At 37.4% G+C, this 26,328-nt stretch overlaps 2 protein-coding genes across 3 annotated transcripts; both read right to left on the bottom strand.

The window, feature by feature from the left end:
* Window positions 1-326: 326 nt before the first annotated feature.
* Window positions 327-8,502, bottom strand: rab38a (RAB38a, member RAS oncogene family). 2 transcript variants are annotated; one of them, XM_079886885.1, is made up of 4 exons: window positions 8,406-8,502; window positions 7,460-7,712; window positions 3,641-3,921; window positions 327-1,208 (listed from the first exon to the last, which is right to left on the bottom strand). In XM_079886885.1, exons 1-4 carry the CDS (start codon window positions 8,487-8,489, stop codon window positions 1,056-1,058), a joined length of 771 nt encoding a protein of 256 aa, XP_079743011.1. In that variant the 5' UTR covers window positions 8,490-8,502; the 3' UTR covers window positions 327-1,055. The 2 variants fall into 2 exon arrangements, with proteins under 2 accessions (XP_079743011.1, XP_079743012.1); XM_079886886.1 differs by lacking the exon at window positions 8,406-8,502 and having other exon boundaries at window positions 3,641-3,969; window positions 7,460-7,809.
* Window positions 8,503-10,925: 2,423 nt separating this feature from the next.
* ctsc (cathepsin C) lies at window positions 10,926-17,469 on the bottom strand. Its single transcript, XM_079886801.1, has 7 exons — window positions 17,099-17,469; window positions 16,144-16,289; window positions 15,071-15,234; window positions 14,771-14,926; window positions 13,768-13,883; window positions 12,586-12,717; window positions 10,926-11,759 (listed from the first exon to the last, which is right to left on the bottom strand). Exons 1-7 carry the CDS (start codon window positions 17,250-17,252, stop codon window positions 11,260-11,262), a joined length of 1,368 nt encoding a protein of 455 aa, XP_079742927.1. The 5' UTR covers window positions 17,253-17,469; the 3' UTR covers window positions 10,926-11,259.
* Between the last annotated feature and the right edge of the window lie 8,859 nt (window positions 17,470-26,328).

Raw genomic sequence — 26,328 nt, 5'->3', positions numbered from 1 at the left:
AAAAAAAAAAAGGATTTTTTTTTTATGGGGCTCTAAACATGTCATTTAAAAAAATAATTGTTGTTAAATTATATTTAAAGTTTCATGATTTAAATTAATTAGACATGCTTTTTGATTACTAAAAATAAATTTAACAATTAAAATGGAGTCCAAAAAAAAAAAAAAAATCCAGAAAAATTTAAATGCAAAAACAGAATTTAAAAAAAAAAAAAAAAAAAACAGATTTTGGGAAAAAATAAAACGGATTTTATAGGACCCTACATTTCATTGAACATGAACACATTCAAATCCCAGAAATACAAGCGCAGAGGGAACACATACACACTTGAGTTAAGATTATGTTTATTAATACTTTAACTCTGAACCGTTTTGCTGTATACTGGGTAAGTACAGGGGTATTTACATGACATCATCTCATATTCTCTATTAAAATACATATGTACTGTATGTGACACTCGATAAATAAAAAGAACCAATGTTGCGAGTTGATGGCACTGTAGTGTTTAAAACAAATGACAAACATTCTAAATAAGAACTTTTAGAATCATCCGTGTAACTGCACGTGTTCCGCACACCAGAAGTATTTAAATTCTGGAATATGTTCAAGGCCAGCATTTATAATTCATCAGTAGCAAAATATTAAGTTTCACTCAGTGCTCAGTGGGCAAAAAATAAAATGTTTTTAATTAGTTGGATTTGCCTATTCAGCCGATTTCAGTTGGACAATAAAAAAAACGAATTAACAGCAAAGCAGTAAAAATGTGAATCAAATGAAGGAACCTCAAATGCTCAAACTGGTCTTTGGGGTTTCGCATCCCGACGATTCAGCAGGAACTTCTCGTGGATTCTCACCGCTGCCTCTTTCTCCTGAAACGTTTTCTGCTCCGCAGAGTGTTCGATAAGTCTGTTACCATGGAAACCGAGACACGGTGGCGGCAGGGTTGCTGACACGGATAAACGGGAGGAAACGTGAGTGAGATGAGAGGAGAAGAACGGGAAGAGATGTGAGGATGGAGAAGAGTTCCCCTGGGACGTCCGGTCTGGATTTCAGGACTTCAGGACCTGAAACACGCTGAGCATGTTCCTCCTCGGATGGGCTCCTGCTGTGGAGAGATGGTTTCTGAAACCTCGGACTGCAGCAGATCGTTTTCATTAGATATAATGTGCTTCACTAGGCAGTGTGCCGCCTCATCTATATTAATATTCTCCTAGAGAGAGAGAGAGAGAGAGAGAGAGAGAGAGTCTTCACACACCTTGTCTCTGGCTGTGACTGCATTAATTAGCTTGTGAATATTCATGAGTCATCATGACACACTGTAACAGAAGGACTGTGAGTCAGCAGAAAGTGTTTGAGTGCTCTGATGAGACGATCACACTTCTCACACCCGATTCGCTGCACATAATCATCCGTAAAACAGCCTAGAAGGTCAGACAGCAAACGAATAGTTAAAGTTCTGTCATCATTTACTCAACCTTGTGTCATTCCAGGACCCTTTCCAAAGACTTCTTTTCATCAATGAAGCACAAAAGGAAGACTTTAACAGCGTTTCAGCTCACTCACTTTGCCGGTCAAAGGATTTAAAAAAAAAATACTTTTACTGAGCAAGGGCACATTGAATTGATCAAAAGTGACAGTTATATTCTACAAAAGATTATTTTAAATAAATGCTGCTCTTTTGAACTTTCTGTTCGGCAAAGAATCCTGAAAAATAAAAACGCATCATGGTTTCCACACAAATATAAAGGATAAAAACGGTTTTAAACATTGATAATAATTAGGGCTGTGAAAAGATTAATCGCGATTAATCGCATCCAAAATAAAAGTTTGTGTTTACATAATAAATGTGTGTGTACTGTGTATCATTATGTTGTATATATATAAATACACACACTTGCCTGTATATATTTAAGAAAAATGTGTTATTTATATATACAAATATTTATATTTATATATAATATAAATTATATTTAAATATATACAGTATATACATGCAAATATTTCTTAAATAAATACATGCATGTGTGTGTATTTATATATACAAAATAATGATACACAGTACACACACATTTATTATGTAAACACAAACTTTTATTTTGGATGCGATTAATCGCGATTAATCTTTTCACAGCCCTAATAATAATCATAAATGTCTCTTGAGCAGCAAATCATCATATTATACTGATTTCTGAAGGATCATGTGATGCTGAAGACTGGAGTAAGTCTTGATGAACAGAAGAGACTTCTTTCAAAAACATCAAATTGTACCTATCCCAAATGTTTAAACGGTAGTGTATATTCAGATATGATGCAAGTTAGTTTAAACATGCATATAAATTAGTTTTGATCACTTAAAGGTGCAGTATGTAATATTAACAGCTAGTGGTTGAAATGGGTACTGCAGTCCACATTCAAAATATTAGAGAGAGTTGTTTGTCCCCGCCTCCTCCTCCTCAGACTTGCCAGATTGAGGAGATGCAACAGGAAAAAAGCGCAATTGACAATGGAAGACGACGAGCCTTAAACTGAAGGTTGAGTTGATTTATTCATGTTTTAATAAACCTCTGTTCATAGAGATTTTTTGATGGATGCTGCGGCTTTTTAGTTTGTGTAGAATCTGCGATCTCTGACCCAGTTCGTTTGCTGGCTTCCATCACAGTGTTTTCCGCCAACTGGCAACCCGATATGTTGAAATACTATTGGGTTAAAGTGGGAGTGGGCGGAGTCACACAGACCAAAACAAAAATGGACATTCCAACACAGAAAAAACATTTCAAAGTAGAATAACTTGCTGTAGAATTGCAGAGAAACAAGTGAAGTAAACATGTTTCCTAAATTTCTGCTAACTTTACTACATTCAAAAAAAATTACATACAGCACCTTTAAACCTTTCTTGTCATTAAAAGGGTTAGTTCACCCAAAAATTAACCCATAATTTACTCACCCTCAAGCCATCCTAGCTGTATATGACATTCTTCTTTCAGCCAAACACAATCAGAGTTATATAAAAAAATATCCTGACTCATCCAAGCTTTATAATGGGAGTGAATCGTAACTTGCAATTTGAAACCCAAAAAGTGCATCCATCCATCATAAAAGTAATCCTTACGACCCCAGGGGGTTAATTAAGGCCTTCTGAAGCGAAGCAATGCATTTGTGTAAGAAAAATATCCATATTTATAACTTTATCAAATATTCATTCACTCCCATTATGAAGCTTGGAAGAGCCAGGATATCTTTTAATATAACTCTGATTTTGTTTGGCTGAAAGAAGAAAGTCATTTACACCTAAGATGGCTTGAGGGTGAGTGAATTATGGCATAATTTCATTTTTGGGTGAACTAACTTTTTAAGGAGTTTACACATTCATAATGAATGAGGATGAGTAAATGACATGAGGATGAGTAAATGATGACAGAACTTTAATTTTTGGCGAATGAACAATGTCTGAGATTCTTGACCCAATGAGTGTGCACTGTGATATAAATGAGTCTTTCAATTAAACCACAAACAGAATAGAAGCTAGATCACATTTTTTCTAGTATCCTAATTAAATTGATCTTGAATCATCTCAAATCAGTGTTTATATCATTAGCAGCTGTCTATAAATAAGCTCAGGGTCTTCAGATGTTCATTACATACCTTGGCTGAAGTTTCAAACCATCCCACGAAGCCATTCTCCTGGCAGAACTGCTCCATCTTGATGCCGTTGTTTGTGAGAACGTCTCTGCCCTGATCACACTTGTTGGCGAGCAACACGGCCGCCACGTGTTTCCCGTTGGATAAACTCAGCTTGGCGTCGAGATCCTCCTTCCATTTCGTTACCGCCTCGAACGTCGACGGCCGAGTGACGTCAAAAACGATGAAAGCTCCCATGGCCTCTCGGTAATACACCCGCGTCATGTTCCCAAAACGCTCCTGGCCTGTGAGAGCGATGGAGTCGGAAAAAAACACATGAGAGAGACAGTCTTCTGTAACAAGCATATACACACATTCAGTGACTACAAAGACAACAATGAGATGTTTATTATCAGTTGAAGCCTTGGGTGAGTGTGAGAGAATTTCAGTCTCTCCCTGATCCACGTGATCGCACTTTGGGATTCTTGTACATATTTTTTCTGGGTCCGAGCTAAAGCCTGGATATCATTAATGAGGAAAAGCACATTCCAGCAGCTCATATTGATCAACTCCACTGAGCTCCAGCCTCACGCCGTTGAACTTAAAGCTCTGATCTGGGCCACGACTCAATGCTCAGGATTAGTGTCAGAAGATACTGGAGTGAAGTCTGAGAAACACTGAAGAAAGCAGAACTGAGAAAGACGAGTCTTGCAATGGAAACTAATGCAGAAACCATCCTTAATGAGAAATAAATAGTTGCCACATTTACAACAGAAGAAAAAAAAAATGCTGTCTTCACAATAAATGCCACTTGATATCTAATCTAATGAAATGACATTTAATTGACCAAATATATCTAAAATCGAGTTGGTGTTCATTTTTAATTTTGGTGTGAAGTCAGTCCCCTGTAGTCAATCCCTTAAAATTCATCTTTGATCACCAAAAAGATAAAAGCATATTAAAAACACCATATAGATATATATATAAACAACATTAAAAGCTTTATTTTCACCACTGGGGGACTTTAAAGACTCTGTTTGTCTGAATCAGTTTCTGGGTCAAACATACAGTATTATGGCTGAATTAAACCAGTATTTCCACTTGCCATTGTGCAGCGTTTACTGTAAAGTTAACTGAGTGGATCGGTATTCTGAGCTCATGTGATTGAGTGGAGGCGGAGCTAATTTGCATATAATTTAGATTTGTTTATTCTAATGAAGCAAGGGTGTAGACTAGGGACAAGTGTCGTGAATTAGCTTTAGCTAAAAACACTATGATACATACATCGGATGACTGTTAAGCTTATCTATGTTATTTGTATCTGTCCCTATCTAAATAAACAAATAAATAAATAGACTAGGTTGTCAAACATAAGTCTCTCGGGCCGAATACAGTAGAGCGGTAAACTAGGAAACGCTATATTGCTGCTGTTCCATAAGCGCCACCTACTGACAGAGGGTGAATTTGCATTTTCATTCAGTCCGTGCTGTTTTTGTTTTGTGTAGGTGTCTTCTAGCATAATTATAGGACAATTTTAGAAAACAAAAGTCAGAACACTCTGTTTTTGCTTTAAATCTTGAAATTATACAATCTAATTTAAATTAAAAAACAACTCAATCTACATGTGTGTAGCATCATTGTTTGCATCATGATTAAAATGTAGTGGTTGCTTCTAACTCCAAATGGCTACAGATATTTTTTGTTTCTGTTATAGTGCAAATAAACAACAAATAAATTTGCTTAAACAAAGAAGAAAAAAATCGGAATTTGCTTGTAAAAAACCGGAACATCCCTAATAAAAAAAACATCCCTAATAAAAAATGTTAAATAAAATCATTATTTTACTAATTTAAAGTCCCCCTGTGGTGAAAATCAAGGTTTTAATATTTTTTATATGCCTATGTGGTGCTTTAAAGCAAACCATGTGTGAATTCATAAGTCGACACCATTGCTGAGTATTTTCTCCTTAAAACTGCAGTGAATCAAAGACAGTCTCAAAAACACAGTTTAAATCGCTGGTGTTTCTGACGTCACAAACTACCTTGAAACCAATCAGATCAACGCGTGATCGTCAACCAGTGGATCGCTGCGCTGGAGTGAGTGAGTGGAGGCGGGGCTCATTTTCATATTCATAGAACCGCATATACTAAATGGAGAAAGGGTGTAGAGTTCAGGGGTGTGATTCTTCCGGATAAATCCGGAAATCCGGCTTTTCCGACCTGAAAATTATGCTCTCGTAAATCATGCAAATCCGCTTCTCTTTTTTTTTTGCGGGTCGCGCCCAAAGCACGGTTCGGGTATTGGTAAACATAATGACCGCTCACCGCTTTTTTGTGATGCCTCTGATTCATGTCTTCATGTCACTCCGCAAGTAGTCCATTCATTTGTCACGATGGAACTTAAAGCAGAGCTCCACCAAAGAGATATAATAAATGTAGAAATAAATGTAAAGAGAGACATAGTGGAGTTCCTGTTTTCGTTTTGACAAGTATAATAAATTCTGTAATCTACCCCTTACATGACCTGGCAAGTGACATTATTCTAAAACGCATACGCATAAAACTCCCCCGACATGGTTAGAAAATACAGCCCTAGAGCCAGCTGCACAACGAGAAAATGTCATAGCATGATCAGAATCGCCTATGGAAGCCCTGAACCGCAACGAAAGAAAGAAAGAAATCCGTAAAAAAAAGAAAGAAAATGTAGCATTTCGAGATTAAAGTCGAAACATTTCGAGAATAAAGTCGAAACAGGACGAGAATACAGTCTTCCGTAGAAGTTGCGTGTGTGCTTGCCTTTGGAGTTACATTCAAGCTATTTTGATGATCAAAGATGAGTTTTAAAGGATAAAATTATGGACAACTGGAGGACTTTAATAAAGTCTTTTCACTGTAAAAATCCAGTTTTCACAGAGCAGTGTGATTTTTTTCTAGTGTTCTTGAAAATTAATTTGTAGTTTGTAATGTTAATATTAATGTAGCCTATATAAAAAAAGTTTTAAAAAAGGTCATTTGGCCTGCACATGGTCACATTTTTTTTCCCCACCCGGCCCTCAACCTAAAATGAGTTAGACACCCCTACTGTAGAGTGACATTCAAGCTATTTTAGCCTACTATTTCACAGGAAAAACGTTTTTTTTTAAATATGTCATTTTGGTGATCAAATAAGAGTTTTAAGGGATACAATGATTGACTACAGGGGAACTTTAAGATGTATGATTAAAACGTCAACATAGCCTATAATGTTTTTCTGTAGGCTAAAGCTGCTTTAAAACAATGTGTATTGTGAAAAGTGCTACACATGCATTTGAATTACATTACTTGAATTACATGACAAATCATGCTCCTGTCTGATGTCCCTGTGCATTTCATCTGCTATTTACAATGACGTTCCTGTTTTCCTTCTTTTGAAAATCTCCCTCACATGAGCGGCGAACACATGACCGCGCAGAGCGCGCGCGTGAGGAAAGTTTTTCAAAAGAGACTTGAATAAAACAATGCGGCATCGTAATTAGATTACAACATATTTGAATCGGCCCACATAGCAATATTAGACCAAAATATTATAAAGTTCCTTTAAATGTGTAGAAATAATGTGTCTGTTTATCTATAATACGTAGAAAATATTATATAAGTTCTTCACAGCTTTTTGTGACAAGTCAAGAATAAAAATAAAAACTTTTTGTTTTTAAACCACGCATGGCCAAGGCAGTATATAAATAAATACAATTTATATGAATATATTGTGATTTAAATTAATTTTAAACAAACTTTGGCAGAGAAGAAAAGAGTAAATAATTAAAATTATGATATTAAAATTAAATTAAAAATAATGTTAAATTACCGGCGATGTCCCAGAGCTGCAGTCGGACGGTCTCCTGCTCGAGGTTCAGGACTTTGAGCGCGAAATCCACGCCGATCGTCGCGCGGTAGTTTGGTGAGAAGTTCTGGTGCACGTAGCGCTTGATGATGCTGGTTTTCCCCACACCCAGATCTCCGATCACCAGGATTTTATACAGGTGTTCCTTCAGGTGATGGTTCTGCATGGTTGTGTGAGATGGAGCCGAACATGGACGCGTGTGATCTTCAGTGAGACTCTGAGGGAAGAAACAGAAACGCCCCGCGGAGAGAAAAAATCAAACTTGTGACTCGTCAGTCGAGCATGAGACCAGAGACGTGAGGTGATGGAGGGGTCGAGGACTCGAGGAGGGCCTGGTGAAACTGCATTAGAAACTCAGAATGGTACAGTTGTCGAAAAAAAGATAGTAAGTAGGCTACTACTAAAGTTTGACTAAACAGAAAAAGCACCAAAACATACAATCGTTCTGAAATGAGCCTGGTAAATGTTTGTAAGGGTGTGAGGATCGTCCACGCCCCCAAGAACTGATTAGCTTTCTTTACTAAATACAGTGATATGAGTCTCCAAATGTGCAAAGACTGAAGTGTAGGCCCTATTATAAGTTTACACCGACTACTACCCTAAAATATCAAATCAAATTTTATTTATAAAGCCTATTTAAAATCAACCTTGCATGGCCAAAGTTGCTGTACATGAAAGAAAAACAGAAAAGACAAAAATGGATAAAAAATATAGCATGGGTATCCGTACTGCTGCCTGTTAAACAAGCTAATAACGCATGCTTTGGACATATTATCATGGTACCATGGTATTTTTTAAAGTACTTCTCAATAAAGCATATAATAATTATTCAGTACTATGGTACCAACACACTACAGTACATTTTTGTAAGAGGTTGCAATTATAGTAAATTTAAATATGATCTCCTTACCAGATACGAATTTGGATTCAAGACAAGAGATTGTGGAGATTGTGCCGTGAAGCAGTACATGTAAACTGCTAAATTATAATTCATGTAATGCCTCCTCAAAACCAAATCTCTCCAGCAAGTGGCTCCTTTTTAAGCTCTAAACAAGAGCTGTTCCCAGAGAGATCATTGAGGCTAGACGTGACGTAAGGAATACCATTTCCGGATCCAAGTGAGAATAAGTTTAGAGTAAAATCTCAACAGCTGTTCATGAACACTGTTTATTTATATTACACTTTTAAGATATAAACTTTTAATAACTCATTGAGTGCACTATAGTGTCCAGGCTGACGCCATCCCGGACACCAATGGGGGTTATGTGCAACAAACTTCTGTATTCGGCAATCCTATAAGATCATTACAAATCACACTGTGCAACACTGATCTGATAAACTTGGGTACGACATGTATAGACAGTATGATGATGACACCTATTGAATCGTAGGCTACGATGCAAGTTACTGTAGAAGAATAAAACGTCATTGGCATGAGCTAGTGGTGAAAACAGAGTCAAATGAATCACATTTTGGCAATTGTGGTTTTTATGTGCGCTGAAAAAAATAGAATGAAGCAAAACGGTCATGGCTTGGGAAAAGAGGCCATCTTGGCATGGTGATTTTGCAAATGGAGCTTGAGGAAAGTAGTTTTAAGTTTTAGCGCAGTGTCGTGTTGATCAATACGGTATTTCATGTTGCATTGGCCAGTCAGTAGAGGTAGTTCATGGCAGCAAACACACTGAGATGATCATGCTAAATTTATGACTGTCAGAAAATGAACGTTGGCTATCTTTGGTTGCAAGACCACGACAACAGCCATCTTTGAACTTCTCTCACTGTACGATGTAGCAGTTTCGCCTCGATTGGTCATCTTTCATCTGGGACAGCCCAAAATCGTACCGGGCATAAAACAGGTTTTGCAAGTCGTTTGCAAAATCGTTTTGAAAGACAGAGCCGTTTTACTCAAAATGTCGTCAAAGGAGCTACTAAAGATTGATATCTAAAAGCTTAAATTTTGTCTTCTCATTGACATTTGAATATTAAAATTGAATAACACACCAACAAGTGTCCATAGACTGTCAGTTTATACTGCAGTAAACACTTTCTCTGACAAGCGGATGCGATGAGACCGTGAACTCTTGTTCATGTGACTCTCGACAAAGCCTATATTCTAACAATTCATAAAAGAAACTTTAACATAAAAAGCTGAAATTTTATGAAGATAAAGGTTAGGATCATGGCTTTTCAGTAGTATTACAGCACACGTGAGTGTATATTAGCACAGTTTGCTGTTTGCCATCTGATAGATTGGACCTGGAAAGGCGATGCGTGACGTCAGACTTTGATAAATGTCAGTTGCATATTATATCCTGAATTACCAAAACCCTCTTAAATTCTGAACAGAGTCTATTTGAATTGGATTTGATATCATTTATGGCTGTAATTTATACAAGTCTGATCTCATGTATTAAGCATTGAGGCAACACAAAGTCAAGTACACCTGAAGTCAAACGTATCATTAAAAGCAAATTTATTAAAGATCATGAAACAGACACAGATACAAAGGCAAAATATTAAAAAAGTCCTGAGCAGCTTATCTTTTGGCAAATACCCTGACAGGACTCAAAATATAATGCACATCCCTTTAGTCTATTGATATTCGAGTGATTGTTCATTAAACCAGAAGTATGGATTTTCCTGAGGACAATTGCCAACTTGATATTCTCAGAATACAAAATGACCTCTTGTCCAATTAAAAAAGTGGTGCAAAAATGTATACAGAAAGTGCAAATGTGACATTCAGAGCTCACACGGATCAACCAAAATCTAAAATCCCTTTTTTTTTTCTTCTAAAAACACACTTTAAGCAGTTGAGAATTAAATTGCCAATTTCTATCACACTGTCCTTTTGGAAATCCTCGCTAACAGAACAACGACACAAGGTCTCTTTCTCTCAGGAGGTCAGTTGCAACAAAACACCGCAAAATGCATGTAGGTCATGCCTCTAGATTAAAATGATTACATCAATTTAAAGCCATAACTAGACTCTAGACAGGGTTGCTTTTGGCTGACAGCAACAATTGGAAGTGCAGGTGACCCAAGACAAAAACATGACAGACTGAATCAGAGCAAGAGTTTTTCCAGGTATTCAGAGGAAAAGAGGAAGATGGCATCTTGGGGACTTTCAAGCTCTAAGATTCATTCTCATGTGGATCTGAGCAAGAAGAATATCTTGACTAGATGCTTCAAGTTGAAGGGACGGAAACCGAGTGGCTCCACTATTGTTCTGTAAAAGGGCTGCTGGCAACAGAAGGCATAGAAGTAAAAGGCACAGAAGATGAGCAAATTCCCTAGAGGTCAGCGACAGGAAAAGTCAACGCTCTGGAGACAGAGTTGACGTCAAATGTCACATGGAACCAGACCAAAGAGGAGAACCTCGAAGCTAAAAAAAAAACAAAACAAAAAAACCTAAACCTGCTTCAAAGCGTTTTTGTTATTTAATGTTTGAGAAGTGAGACCGAATCAAGTCTATCAGGTCTTGTAATTTCACACCGTTTGCTATTAAAACGAACCTGAAAGAGAGAAAAGATGAATTACAAGACTGTGAAGTTACTATTCTACATGGCTTCTTTCATCACCTAACCTTCAGGTCATGGAGAAAAAGAAACAGGTTTAAGTTTTCAACTAGGCAACAAAGTTAAAATGAAATGAAAAGAAGCACGGTTTTCCCTTTTTTAGGCTGCAGAATTGCAATTATAAAAATGCTCAGAAACATGACTCTGACTGTGCTTGTTTTAACTGACCCATTCATCTACACGCGCTCAAAGTTTGGAGATTGGCGTAGCCGCTACAGCAATGCTCTCAATGGCACACTCATCCGTTCCACGGCGGATTTTGAAAAACCCGTTCTCGCCCCAGTTGGATCCCCAGCTGTTCTTCACGATCCAGTATTTCTCCCCGGTCTTATGGCACTTCCCGTATCCCACCAACAACACGGCATGATTGGTCAGCTCAAAGGGATTGTTGGAGTCGCGGAGGAAGGTGTGATGGTAGATGCCCTCTTTATAGTTCATGAAATCTGGGTACACCTCCAGTGCCACTCCCATGGGGCCGTTCTTGACCAGCTCCAGCATCATGGCCTCCTCGCTGCATCCCCCGTAAAAACCACCCACGTAGTGATACTCGGAGGCATACCACCGTGTGCATTTCTCAGGGACTTTGCAGGGAGAATCATCTCCGGTGTACGGGAAACAGTTCTCCTCCACAATGCCGAAGTCCTGGATGTATTTACCAATCAGGTATGGAAAACCTCCATCACAACCTGTACAGAAGACAAAACACTTAGAAATCCAAAACTTGAACTGCAGAACATCCATTTAATTGCACAATTATGAAAAAAAAAACAAAAAAAAAAACATTTTAAATGTTATATATTTGATTATGACAATTGCAACAAATTTTTTAAAATAACTTGTATGGTATAAAACAAATAACAGAATTGTTGCTATTAATAATAATGGATGATGATATCCATTATTATTAAAAACGATAGCATGCAGAAACTAAATCTAAAAAACGTATATAAACATCCTTTCAAGCATAGTTTGTTCATTCCTCTCAATTTTAATGTAGTTAAAAAAAAAAAACAAAAAAAAAAAACAGCATTTATCCTGAAACTTTACAAACCTGAACAATGTTTTATTTTTATTAAAGCTTTGCAATGTATAAAAGCATACATGTCTATATCCCTAAAAAAAAATAATAATAATTATGCATTTAAATATGGAGCAATATCAACAAACATGTACTTACTAGTTTAGGATAAGGTTTAGTTGCATGTAATAATGCATAAATTACTGTTGTTACTATAGTAAGTACATGAAGGGCACTGTAAAATAAAGAGTTAATGATTTTTTCTTTTCTTACAAAACCTACAGGGGGAGGGGGAGAGGGGGCACCAAGTCAAACATTTACGCAATGAATCCATTTTGATCTCAATCGGATTGTGTAACCATAATCCTGAGGGTATTGGAAAAGCAAACATTCACAGTTTTATAACTGCAAATACACAGACAGGCCCTCTGAAGTTCGGCACAGATACGGGTCATATTAAACATTTGCCTCAGGGCATCAACACATGCTTTTACCCTGAGAATACTGGGAGCAGGACACCACTTGCTGAGGACTGAACACTGGCTGCTGGGTGTTGTTCGTCTGGATCCGGACTCGGGCTTCAAGCATTCCCATAGTGGCAAAAGAGTAACAGCTGCCGCATTGAGCTTGAGAAAGAAAGAAGAGAAGAAATCATTTACAGGTGAAAAAGGCCAATTCACAACCTCATTTCCCCATCCTACAGAAACCTCCTTTAATCCGCTCTCCTTCCTTCTCTAATGTATCCCGAGCTTCTGAAGGAGCTCTTAAAAGGCAGACGCTATCGGACTCTGAAAGGGAAGAGCCACTCCAGACACGGCAACCAGCGCCTGAAGAGCCGATCATCCACTCGCACTTATTTCAGAGAGAAGACATGAGAAATATGCGTCTGTTTCTCTTCGGCTGTACAAGACGGACTAGGGAAGATGAGACCGTAAACCCAAGAGCAAGTGGAAACATACAAATCCAAAACAGACTGTCAGTGTGATGAGAACCGTTCCAGGGTCAAAAATGGTCAGATATCTTACGAAAAAGTCAGGTTTTAAATACACAAATTATTGACAAGACCCAACCAACTTACTCAAAGGACCGCAATATTTTTCAGTACAAAATATTTCACATTTCCAAGCTGGTAAAAAGTTACACCCTAGTATCCAAAAGTAATAAAACAAAAATTAAAATACAAGCTAATTCAAAGTATTATGCACTATAATAGACATTATAATACTGAAGTAAGACAGATCATAGACATTAAAAAACATCCCTGCACTTTTTATGAGGGCAAATAGAAATGGTGGCCTCTCCAGAAACTTAAATTCAATCATTTTTATACACTTAAATTTTAAAATAAATAAAATATTAAACGTTATAAATAAAGTTTGCTGGGGAAACGCATGAGAAACAGCCAAACACAATAGAGGAAGAGCTTGTAATTTCCTGGTAGTGTTTCTAGCATCATTTGTCAGGTTCCAGTAAGAACTGTCAATAACACACACACTCCCAGGATTTCAGATTGAACACAATCAATAGTAGCATATTGATGTTAATCCCAGGACTGACTCAACTGAAGGTGGTAAAGCACTGCATTGAAGACTTTTTTTATATGTTCAGCTCTGAGCAAACACTGACTGAGGCAACTGTTTTGGTTGCAGTATTTCCCCTCTCACACACACACACACCTTGGTTGCGGACAGGGCTGACATAACTGAGTCCGTTCACGTTTCTCCAGTCCCATTGTTCTGGAAGACCAGCTGCCATCTTACTGTCTGCAGCAACGGTCACAGGCCTGACACGTCTGAGAGAGGGAGAGGGAGAGGGGGAGATTTTTATAAATATTTTTATTCCATACAATCAATTTGACAAATTCCACACAAAAAAAAAAAAAAAAAAAAAAAAAAATCCCCTTCCAGAATATTTTTATAGCACCATTCCATTTCAAAAGATGTCATAGCATTCATTAGTTTATAGTACTTAACAACTCTAGACTTGACAGACTTTAAATAGAATAGAGAATAGACCTGGCCAATATATTGTCTATTTTATCTACTTGTTTAGAATAGAAGTGCGAGCGAGAAATCTCATTAATTGACCATTTATCTTAATAAAATTTTGCTGCTATTATTATTATTTTGTAATATGGTAGCTTGTTTCAGCCACAGAATACATAAAATAAATATAAAAAGTAATTGAGAGTTTGCATCTCACAGTTCTGACTTCTTTTCTCAGAGTTACGTGATATAAAACTCGCAATTCTTAGAAAAAAAAAGTCTATTTCCTCAAAATTGGACTTTATAACTCACAATTACGAGTTTATATCTCACAAGAAAAAAAAAAAAAAAAGGTCAGAATTTGCGAGATAAGTCGCAATTACCTTTTAAATTGTTTTACTCTGTGGCGAAAACAAGCCTCTATTCTGTAACCAATCAATTCATTTGGAGATATATTTTGTTCAGTCAGTTTAGTGGAGTTTTGTTCATGCATTAACTGAAATCAGCATGGACTAAAAGATTTTTTTGAGATTTAAAAACAGCGGTTAAACATTAACAACATCAGGTGATCAAAATGAAAATAGATTTAAAAAAAATAAATAAAAAAGATATTGTGAGCTTGAAATCAGTTTTAAAGGCATCCATTATTCATTTACACACAGAAGCCTGACTGGGCCAATGAAAGTGTGTGTACCGTGGGATCTTGGAGGCACGTCCTCCTGATCTTCTCAGCATCTCCTGTATAGTGAAGGTCTCATGGAGACTGTACGACGCCGCTTTCCAAGACTTCTGGACGGAGTTTATCTGATCCACAAACTCCATGTTGTTTGTGTATGGCAACTTCATGAGCCTAGAGATCATACAAGATGTTTGTTACTAATAAACATCAATCATTCATGCAGCACAGGGGAGATGAAATCACATGAGATCTTATCAAGGTAGACAGCGAGATAAGAGACAATCACAAACACAGCTGACACAATCAAACACTCACAGCTGGTGATCGAATCCAAGCATGTGATTGCGGTCGATTCGGGGTGGGATGGGCTGCACCTTCTTCCCAGTGAAACAGGCCCAGTTATTCCCCAAAACATCATGAACCCAACCAGGCAGCGTCTGATCGCAGTAACTGGTCACCTCTGAGCCCTGCTGGGTATACTAGACACACAGAGAAAGAAAAATAAGGTAACACTTTCATTTAGGGTCCAATTGATAGTTTTATTTTACAAAATTATTTTAAAAAAAAGTTATTGTGAGCAATAAACGCGCAATAATAATCAGTATTTCAGCAGAAATTAATATAAACGTGCGATTGCTTAAATAAAAAAAGACTACTAGTCGACTAGAAAAATCTTTAGTTTACAGCAACTCTAATCAATACACTTACTATAGTTGACATTAATTAGTAATAAGTATCCAGCTCTTTACATTAAATTAGTTGAGTTAACAATTAGTTACTGAACTAATAAAACAAAGATTAAATTAAGATGCTAACTATATATTTCTATATAGCATTGCTTGTTCCACCACGCAAATGACTGTTTTTAAAGGTGACAATCTGTTACACATTTGAAGATTTATTGTATCTTGAAGATTGTTGTAATGTATCTTCTGTTATAAAGATGAAGATTGACATTTTGTTAATTAAAAAAATAAGCACATAATGTTGTAAAAATTAAACTTATGTTCTGTGTTTTGACTACTTTTTGAATTTTGTATGATAATATCTCTAGGTAATGAAGATATTTTAACAAAAAAAAAAAAAAATCATATATATATATATATATATATATATATATATATATATATATATATATATATATATATATATATATATATATATATATATATATATATATATATATATATATATATATATATATATATATATATATATATATATATATATCACATACATATTCAGTGCCTCTGGTCATGCCACATTTAAGTCGAGACCAGTGCTACACAAAAGAGCTGATGTCAGACTTTCCCTTGTGATGTGAAACCCCAGTCATCTGATCAGTCATGTGGTGTCATCTGAGACTAAATGTGTCTCATCACGCTTACCTTGAAAAACCCGAACCATTTGTAGTCATTGATCACCACTTCAAACCCCTGGTTATAGATGAGCGTGAAGAACCCAGTGTGTCCGAGATCATCCACAGATACAGACAACTTCTGCAGGTCCACAGTCACCGTGTTCACCGGCTTCCCTGTTCAACAGTCAGCCAAGTTTATTTTAGAGCATTGAATGTAGAGAACATATGTAGATAATAGCAAAAGTTGGTTTGTTACCTTTAGGTCTAACAGTGTTGTAGTTTAATGGATTTAAAAGGGTTCAGTAATATAACACCAGATTAATAATCTAGTAAGTTTGATAGCTTTAGGTCAAACAGTGTTGTATAGTTTCATGGACTTACAGTATTTCATACACTTAAAAGTTCCAAAATTATTATAAAACATAAAAAGCGAATTCCAAAAACAGCCCTGTGCAATAAAAGGGATATTTTTCTTAACATTTACCTATTAGTTTGCAATCACAATATCATACATTTAAATTGTTTTATATGGCTAATATACATTTTATTTCTTGAAATTAAGCCTTGTGCTATGAAAAGGGTAAATGTTTATGGACATCTGAGTTGGTTTGGGCTGCAAACCGATGAATGAAACCCAATGTCAACTTTACTCTCACAGCCTCGCTTTCATTCCCGTTAAAAATCAAAGATGGCGCTGCTGTGAATAAGGTCTAGTATATAACGTTAGTCAAATCATGGTAAAAATGTAGCAGTAGCATGGTAGACTACATATCAAATTATTGATGATCTAATCACTGTACCATGGTATCAAAACAGTAGGCTAGCAGAGTTGTGTTGTGTTGTTGTATAGTATACAAAACAATAGGGCAATTATATGAAAAAGATACACACAGGAGGGGAAACCCTCAACATGAAACCGAAAGTAAACATTAGTAAACTTCCTTGTTAATGAGAACTGGTGAACAATGGTTGTCTGATCTGACCTGTGCTGGAGCAGTCGATGGTCCGATCCTGACCCACATCAGACACACTGAAGATCCAGGTGCCCAGCAGGTCCTCATAGGTGCAGTTAGCAGGAGTATCGGCCGCGGACCCGCCGAGAAACACAAACAAGACAATGACGGAGAGCGCGCGCATCCTTACGACGGCCCGACAGCTGATATAACGGAGTAACGTTAAATGACTTAACGATGCAGCGCGCGGGGGTTTTAATAATGATCGGACGCAAGGAAACAGGTGTGTGTCCTTCTCGCCCTTCCGCGCATCTGCAGGACTGAAACTCTATGTTGTTGACCAGCCGCGTGCTCCTGAACTTATACAGCAATGATCATATGACACGAGTCATGTGACATGCCAGTAAGCGCGCGCTCTGAAGTAATTATATCACTTCCACAGAAACCCATTCATCATCATACAAACAGACGCATTTGATTATATCACACACATAATAATTATCATGACACACACAATCACATAAGTATGCACACACATGTTAACGTATTCATCCCATGAAGAGACAAACACATTTATTTGGTCATGTGTCACTGACATAATCACAACAATTTACTCACAAAAACAACAACCCTATTTCAGTCTGAAATAATCACACTACTGAAGTAAAGTTAATTGCAAATGTTGTTTCGTGTTGAATTTGAATGTTTTCACCAAATGTCTTCGAATTAAAAACATGCAAAGACTCAGAGGCAGATCTTTCGTGAAGTGAAAATGCATGACCTTTGAAACCTGAGTCACACACTTCTGATTTTATAACCGATTTATCAGCAAAACAACCAAAGGACATGTCAGGATTTCACACGTTTCACTTCTCACTTATTTCAAATGTTTGAAGGGTCACTAACTGTTTTGGGCCCTGTGAATGAAAGTTTCAGCTCTTTGCTTAAACATTTCATTTTTTAAGGGTACGTTTACACGACAACGATGTACTAAAAACTGAAGCATTTTTTCTTTGTTCCTTTGTGCATTTTTTCCTTTGTACAGGCGACATTGTCAAAACAATCCGCAAAAAAATGACTAAAAACACTGTATTATGCTGCCAGGCCAGTAGGTGGCAATGTCACTTTGTAAGGACACAGCCTATAGACAGAACACTTAATATTAGGGGTGTAATGGTACGTGTATTCGTCCTGAACCGTCACATCTTACAGTCAGACGATGAATACAGTCAGACACAGGCGATCCACACTCCAATCCAGAAGAGGGCGCATGTGCTAATGCAACATTGTTTGCTATGCTAACCATAATTGCCACAACAGGAAAAAGAGCAGAAGAAGAAGACATTAGACGTAAAATATAAGAGTTCAGATGGGACGCAAGAGCTTGCTAGTAGCCTAAACGCTTCGTTTCCATTCATTGCTGTGACGCTCTCCACAAACTTCACGAAAGGAAACTGGGATGGCGGAAAGCGGCATCATGATTGTTTTCTTTATTTTACAAAAGCACAATGTTTTTTTATTGTGAGTGTACACAAATAAAATAGATGAGGATCTGTATGACCGTAAATGACGGAGTATCTCAAGTTGTTTCCGCTGTTATAATGAGTTTCTTGCTCATCTTTCCGTGATTTCTTGAAAAAGTGTAATATTGAACTTTGTGCATCCGCCATTGTTACCGCATGTTAATGAATCTAATCTCTGCACAAGTTTTATTTTTCCATTTATTTTGTAGCCTTTTGATATAATAATACCTTTTAATTTGTATCAGCCCTACAACAATTTTTAAAATAACTGCAAGAGTTCATTCTGTTTATTGATTAGTGCTACACTAAAGGAGGCTGTACTGTAGGTGGAACAAACTGTAATTTGCACTACTTTCTGCTCAAAATGAATGAAAGGAAACATAGCATTGAGGATTTTTTTCTGTTGTAACAAACTCGTATGGAACCGTGACTTCAGTGTACTGTTACACCCCTACTTAATACGCATGTGCACGACGTCACCGTTTTCACAAATGTGCGTTTTTTAGTGTACACGCAGACAATAATGGTATTTATTTTAAAAACTTGCACTTTGAAACCATTTTTTAAAAGTTTTCAGGCCCACAAAAAGCCGCTGTCGTGTAAAGGACCGGCTAAAATGCATAAAAGGTTTTCAGTTTTTAGATGAAAATGTTGTGGTATAAACAGCCTCTATAGGCCACTGATCATGATACCATTTAATGCAAACAAAAATCAGCACACTGCCACTGCGGCGTACCAAAAAACATTTAAAAACATTCAGGGTTTTTAAAAAACTAATAATAATTTATTAAAGGGCACCTATTATGCAAAATTCACTTTTACATGGTGTTTGAACATAAATGTGTGTTGGCAGTGTGTGAGCAAAACCACCCTAGAATGATAAAAATCCACCCAGTAGTTTTTTTACTATCTCAATAAATCATAAGCACTGTCTCAGAACACCCTGTTCTAGATTTTCCTCACTGTGACGTAGAAATGAGCTAAGCCCCGCCGACGTGATTTGATTGACATCTGGTTTTGGCATAGACCCCGCCCTCGGTGATCTGCATCCTCCATTGTTTCAACGACAGCCGGTAATGTCTCCTAAGAAGTGTGTTGTGGGATGTAAGAATGGACATACTAGTCTTCACTGACATCAGAGCCACTGAAAACGCAGCGGATGGATTTTATTTATGAAGAAAAGGCACCACTTAAACGTCCTAAATACGAGATTCATTTTCTGACTGACTGTTAACGAGGGTCAAAGTTATTAATCCTAGAGTGTGGATCGTTGCCTAATTCGCGATCCAACGTCACCTCCAGAAAAAGTAAGTGTATTTTATGATTTTTGAGCAAATAGTCATTTCAATCGATGTCAGCCAGTTCAACAACAAATGCGTCTAAAGCTATTTATTGTCGTCGTCATAGGATGTCTCAACAAACAAGGTCAGACAGTTTTATGTCACGTATCATTTTTTTTGCAGCAATAACAAATGTAAATAAATTAAGGGCTGCTCTATCTCCATAGACAGTAGGCTATATAAACGTCTATCTCCCTCCCCTTAAGAAATAAATACAAAAATTCGTTTGTACTTCACAGTAGTGTGTGTGTGTGTGTGTGTGTGTGTGTGTGTGTAGTTTCAAAAAATTGTTATCACAGTTCGTATGTGTGTGTGTGTGTGTGTTGCACATCCATAATGGCAAAAGGGACGCGATTAAAACTTTGTAAGTACATAAATGTATCAAATAACCATTCCGAGACGTTTAGTCCATTCTCTTTCGTGTTTATTCTGTGCCGGACTCTCTTCATCATCTGGGTCCAGCAGCAGGGCGGGGATATGCAGCTCATTTACATTTAAAGTGGTAGACGCCAAAACAGCTCTTTTTAAAACAGGCCCCAAAAATGACATTTTCAAATGGTTATAATAAATTAACTGGGGTATTTTGTGCTGAAACTTCACAAATACATTCTGGGGACACCCAAGACCAATATTACATCTTCTAAAAAGGGGCATAATAGGTGCCCTTTAAATAATAAATAATGATTTTATAAATACATTTGTTTATTCTTTAGCGAAGTGCTTTATCTGATCGTGCACCTGCCTAAAGTTTTTGGATGTGTGCATAATACAACTTCAAAACTATTTTATGCAAAACCAACACTAAATTTTGTGCTTATTACAAAGTTTATTGAAATGAAAATGTAAAAAAAAAAAAATTAGTAAACAGAAAAGACCATTCAGTTCCAACGCTGATGTAATTTCAAACACTTAACCCTTGGTTAACAATTATTTTAAATCCACATTCTCCATTATCGTCCTGTAAAGGTCAGTTCCACGTCAATAAATGGAGTTCTGGAAAAACAAACACTTTAGCATCATAAGCAGCGTAAACTTCTGATGGCAAATTTGGAATTGAGATAAAAGTTTGTTAGACATTGTGTGAGTTGCAACAGCTTTTCTTCAGTAGATGGTTTGATTGTATTGCGCAAATCACTTCCTTAGACTCTCATTTCCTCAATTTGATGAGTAATGTTGCAGTTTCTACTGAAGACAGTGACAGCCAATCATAAACGTGTCAATGCTTGCCCCATTAAATATTCATGTGCTTTGAACAGTTACAGGAACAATCAGATGCAAGTTTTCAGCACCTGAGGGTTGAAAAACATCCAAGAGAATTTCATTAGGATGAGAAAACAAAAAACAGGCTCGTTCCGTCGGGTGCATAAAGCACACACACATTCATTTATTATAAGATTTTTAGCAGCATTGCACACATTTTGACCTTTGGGAACAATAATGTGCCCCGCTGCTGTATGAAGGAAAACTTCCTCGGGCCATTAGTGCTTTAAACATGTAATGATGCAGTAAACAAACTTAATGTATGAAGTGCTATTTTTTCCTAAATGCTATTGGCTGATTAAATTTAGAGCTGGTTAAGACAGAAAAGGCCATCTGACGTCCCCCTCTGAGCTCAGCTGTCTCTTCTACTGAATGAACAAGCTGGGGCTTTTAACGAGCCTCATTAACCAATCAGAACAGAGCAGGGTGGGGGAAGACAAAGAGGAGCAATTACCACAACGACTATGATTCACACACTCCATCCTAACAGCCCAGAATAGACAGCGCAGAGTGCTCAAATGCACAGGAATTAGTCACTCGGGCTATTTAGATGTACAGCACTGCCAGTGTGTGTGTGTGTGTGTGTGTGTGTGTGTGTGTGTGTGTGTGGAAGACAGTGAGAAACAGAAGGAAGCGAGAGTTTGAGTGTGTCCACTTTAAAACAGCTGTTTTATTTGGAGTCCTGGTGTGGCACTAGGGTTTCGTGTGCCAGAATATTGTTTTCAGTCGTCGCCGTATCAGTGACACTAATGAGAAGATGATTTCAGAACAGTTTCCTGTCGCTGTGAAATATAAAGAGAAGAGATCACAGTACTAGCATACTGCACTATTATTTATCAAATAGTACATCAAACAGAATGCTGGCAGTAGTATGCAACACTGTTGTCACATGACATAATTATTTAGCATTTTTAAATATATTAACTTTTGGCGGCCGGATCAAATAATGAGGTGAAAGAGATGTCACCTTTGGTTCAGTCGTCACACTGGATATGATTGCCTTGTGGGATGCATTGGGACGGGATTCCCATCGCAGCATGCTCTATTGTATACTGCACATATTGGTAAATGTGGTACATTTACATTCATGCATTCAGTGTGAAAAAGTTGTTAGTGTGCTTATTTGTATCGAATGTGCACTTGTAGTGTACTTCAAATCATAAAAGTATATTTAAAAAAAACAGTACTTGCAGATAATATAATATTAATGAAATAAACGGCCATTGAAGTGTACTTAAAGTGAGTACACTATCATGACTATGGGCCCTATTTTAACGATCTAAGCACGTGGTCTAAAGTGCAGGGCGCAAGTGCACTTAGTGTGTCCGAATCCACTTTTGCTAGTTTAATGACGGGAAAAATGGTCGGCGTGCGCGGTGCATGGTCTAAAAGGGTTGTCCCTGTTCTCTTAATGAGTAAAGGGTGTGTTTTGGGCATAACGTGCAATAAACCAATCAGAGTCTCATCTCCCATTCCCTTTTAAAGCCAGTTGCACTCGCGCCATGGCGGATTCGCTATTTGCATGACGGAATTTGCAAGAGGAAAAACTGAACGCTTCTCTAGTGAGGAAACGGATCTGTGAGTGAGTAGAGGCGGGGCTCATTTGCATATTCATAGAACTAAATGAGGCACGGGTGTAGAGTTACATTCAAGCTATTTTAAGGTGTGAAGAATTTTTTTAAAGGAAAAAACTTTAAATATGTCATTTTGTGATCAAAGATGAGTTTTAAGGGGATAAGATTATTGACTACAGGGGGACTTTAATTTAAGTTTAAACCACAATACGTTTCCCCCTGTAGTCAATCATTTTATTCCTTTAATTCTATAGACCATGCAGTTTCATATCTGAAAACAATACATTTAGTTCACAATACAGTTTACTCTTTTAAAGTATATTATTTCCATAATAAGTACTCTTTTTAAAAGTATGCTAAATTATACATCTTTTTCACAAGGGCAAGGCAACTTAGTATATTCAAGGTATACATTTTGCAAATATATGCATCAATCACGTGACCTTGGTATTGTTAGTGCACCTTATAGGGGTAGATAATATACAAGATAATGTGCAGTTTTTCTGACAGTGTGTGTAGGCACAGAATACATACTTTATACTGCAGAAATAGTGTGGTAGCATGCATTTGAACAAAGCCATTATTATTATTCAGTAATGTTCTGCTGTTACAGATGAGCACATATAGTGCAAGTTAAATTACACAGATGAAACAGGAAGCAAGCAGCATTTAAGACAAATGCAACATTACACACTCGTCTGGAGGAGCTTCAAGTGTGGGGGCACTTCAAATTAACAGCTGTGTGTGTGTGTGTGTTTCTGAAGTGGTCTTATATGTGATTAGTGTGATCACCACACATTTTCCTGGTGCGTGTGCGTTTGAATGACATGTGATCTCGGGGTCTTGAATTGAAACGTGTTGCTGTTCGTTGCTCTCGCCCACACGTAATTACATAAGCTTGCCATCTGCTGTCACACACATGCCTGCATGTATATTTAAGAAATATTTGCATGTATATACTGTATATACATTTATACATACTTTATATATAAACAAAATTTTCTTAAATACATACATGCATGTGTGTATAAATATTTTGTATATATAAATACACACAGCACGCACACATATATTATGTAAACAAACTTTTATATGGGATGCGATTAATCGCGATCGGATTGACTAGACTGCCAAAAGTAAATACTTTTGTACTCTAAATGCAGTTTTAAAATGCAAAGAACTGTATTTATAACTTGCTCAGTCAGGTCATGTGACCTCCACACTGGTTTATTTTTACATACTACATATATAGTATATATAGTAAGCAGTATGCTAGTACTATATATTGAACATATGTTCAGTCACATGCTCGCTCACATGAGTTTGCCGTGTGTGTGTGCGCTGATAAATGAGCTGGGAAGTGAAACACACATCTGAAATGATGGAGTGCACGGCTGGTCTGTTGGTTAATGATCTGGGCTGGTAAAATAAAGGTCTCATGCAGGGCAAGAGTTGCTGAGATACGATCGTGAGTGAGAAACAAAAGCTCCAGGGAAGCTGTTTTTGCAGCACATGCAGCGCTTTAGAGCAGAAGACCTCTACTGCATGACAAATCCTCAAAATAACTAATACATTAGCAGCTGAAAATGTCTTTTGTTCTTCAGTATCGTTGAAACTAGTGGAACAGAAATGAAACTCAGAGTATTCGTCCCCAAGGCCAGACTCTTCCATTTAAAGATCAGGGCCTCATTTATAACCGTTGTGTCGCACAAAACAGGCCCTGAAAGAGGCGTACGCCACTTCCCACGCATAAGTTGTGATTTATAAAAACTAACTTGACGGGAAAATTTGTGCACTTGCACGCAAACTCTGACCAATGCGTACAAATATTTTGGAGACGGAGTAGTTTGGCGACACCGACGGTGAGCTGAGGGACTGACGACACGACAGATGAAGGAAAGACACTTTAAGGGCCCTATCATACATCCGGCACAATGCAGCTATTTTGCTAGTTTCAGCCTGACGCAGTTATCATTTTTACGTCCTGCGCTACGTTGTTTAAATAGCAAATGCATTTGCACCCATCTTTTCGCCCATGGGCTGCTGGTCTGAAAACGATGTGTGTTCAGGCGCATTGTTGGCGCGTTGCTATTTTGAGGCAACTGAAATAGACTGATACTAAGCAAATATTGCTGGAACTGAGATAACGTGACGACACATCCGTATCTCATATTTTCCTAATGTCTTGTACCGTTAAACATGGTATCACGTGGATGAATATGCATATGCAAATGATATGCAGATGAGGATATGCATGGTAAAACGAGGCGTTGTAAGCTCCATATATAGTTATTTTGGGGTGGAGATGCATGTGCACACAATCTTCCGCTGACTGGGATTTATAAAGGGAATTTTGTGCAGGTTCTGGCGTACAATCGGTTTTATAAGTCTATATTTTTTGGCATATGCCATTTTTGGCTTTCGGGCGCACGTACACTTCCTACGAACAGTTTTATAAATGAGACCCCTGGGCAATAACATCTGAGCAATATTTGTGTTTATAAAGCTCAAATCCATTGACAGTGTTCAATCTTTTCGATTGGCTGCAGGCGACGTCCTTCACATCAATACACTTTCAATCCTCTCCACAGAGAGAGATTTATTCTCTTAGATATCGTCCCCTGCTTTCTTTCTCTCTGCATTTTTGTTTATTTATATATTTCATGAATGCTTTGGATTTGTCAAGTCATAAGGGCACAGAGTGGGAAAAAAAACCTATATGGCATTGCACTGCTCTACATGAGAGGAGAGGAGCCAGGGGTATTTATGATGCCAAGTCTTTAAAAGAGAATGAAAACTGGATAATGGAAACTACCGCCCACTTCTACACAAGCCATGGCCTGTGTATGTGTGGGGGTGAGAGCAAGACATTTGTTTGAGTGATGGGAAATTATACTGACGCACTTTCATTCATATGTTTATCAGTCTGTTGCTGCTTCAGAGTTTGAATATTTTTCTCCTGAACCAAAACTATTCTTACGTAAATTGTAAAATTCAATTCAATGCGACGATTTACGTAAGAATGGTTGCTTGAACGATTCGCACACAAGCTCATTCTGCTCGTGTGTGATGAATGAGGCTCATTGTGGAGTCTGGTGGATGTTATGAGCTCTGATATGGAGAAATACAATTACAGTCTTTATTCAATAGCGTCATATTTAACCAGTCAACCAATAATAACAGGTTACAGTGAATTTATGATTCAGATAAAGTGCAATATCTCAGACGGTCGTCCATAAGACGGAAGATGTGTAAAGAAACGAAACGGTCCGCGATTAGAAGATCACTTACTGTTTTACACATTCTTTAGATGTTTGTTAAACAGGTTTGATTATCATACAATATAGGAACATTGACTTATTGACGTTTTTATTTGTTTAAAAGACACAATTAAACCAGCTTTCCTGTAGCTCAAACAGAAGAGCATGCGGTGTCAGGGTCATGGGTTCGAATCCCAGTGAATGCATGATAATATGCATGCCTTGAATGCACTGTTAAATGCACTGATAAAAGCAGCTACCAATTTTGAAGCCCAAAAAAGCACATCCATCCATCATAAAAGT

Source organism: Squalius cephalus, assembly GCF_949319135.1.
Source record: "Squalius cephalus genome assembly, chromosome: 11".
In the NCBI taxonomy this organism is placed as follows: domain Eukaryota; kingdom Metazoa; phylum Chordata; class Actinopteri; order Cypriniformes; family Leuciscidae; genus Squalius; species Squalius cephalus.
Note: the sequence above shows the minus strand (reverse complement) of the source record. Positions and strands in the feature narration are given on the sequence as shown.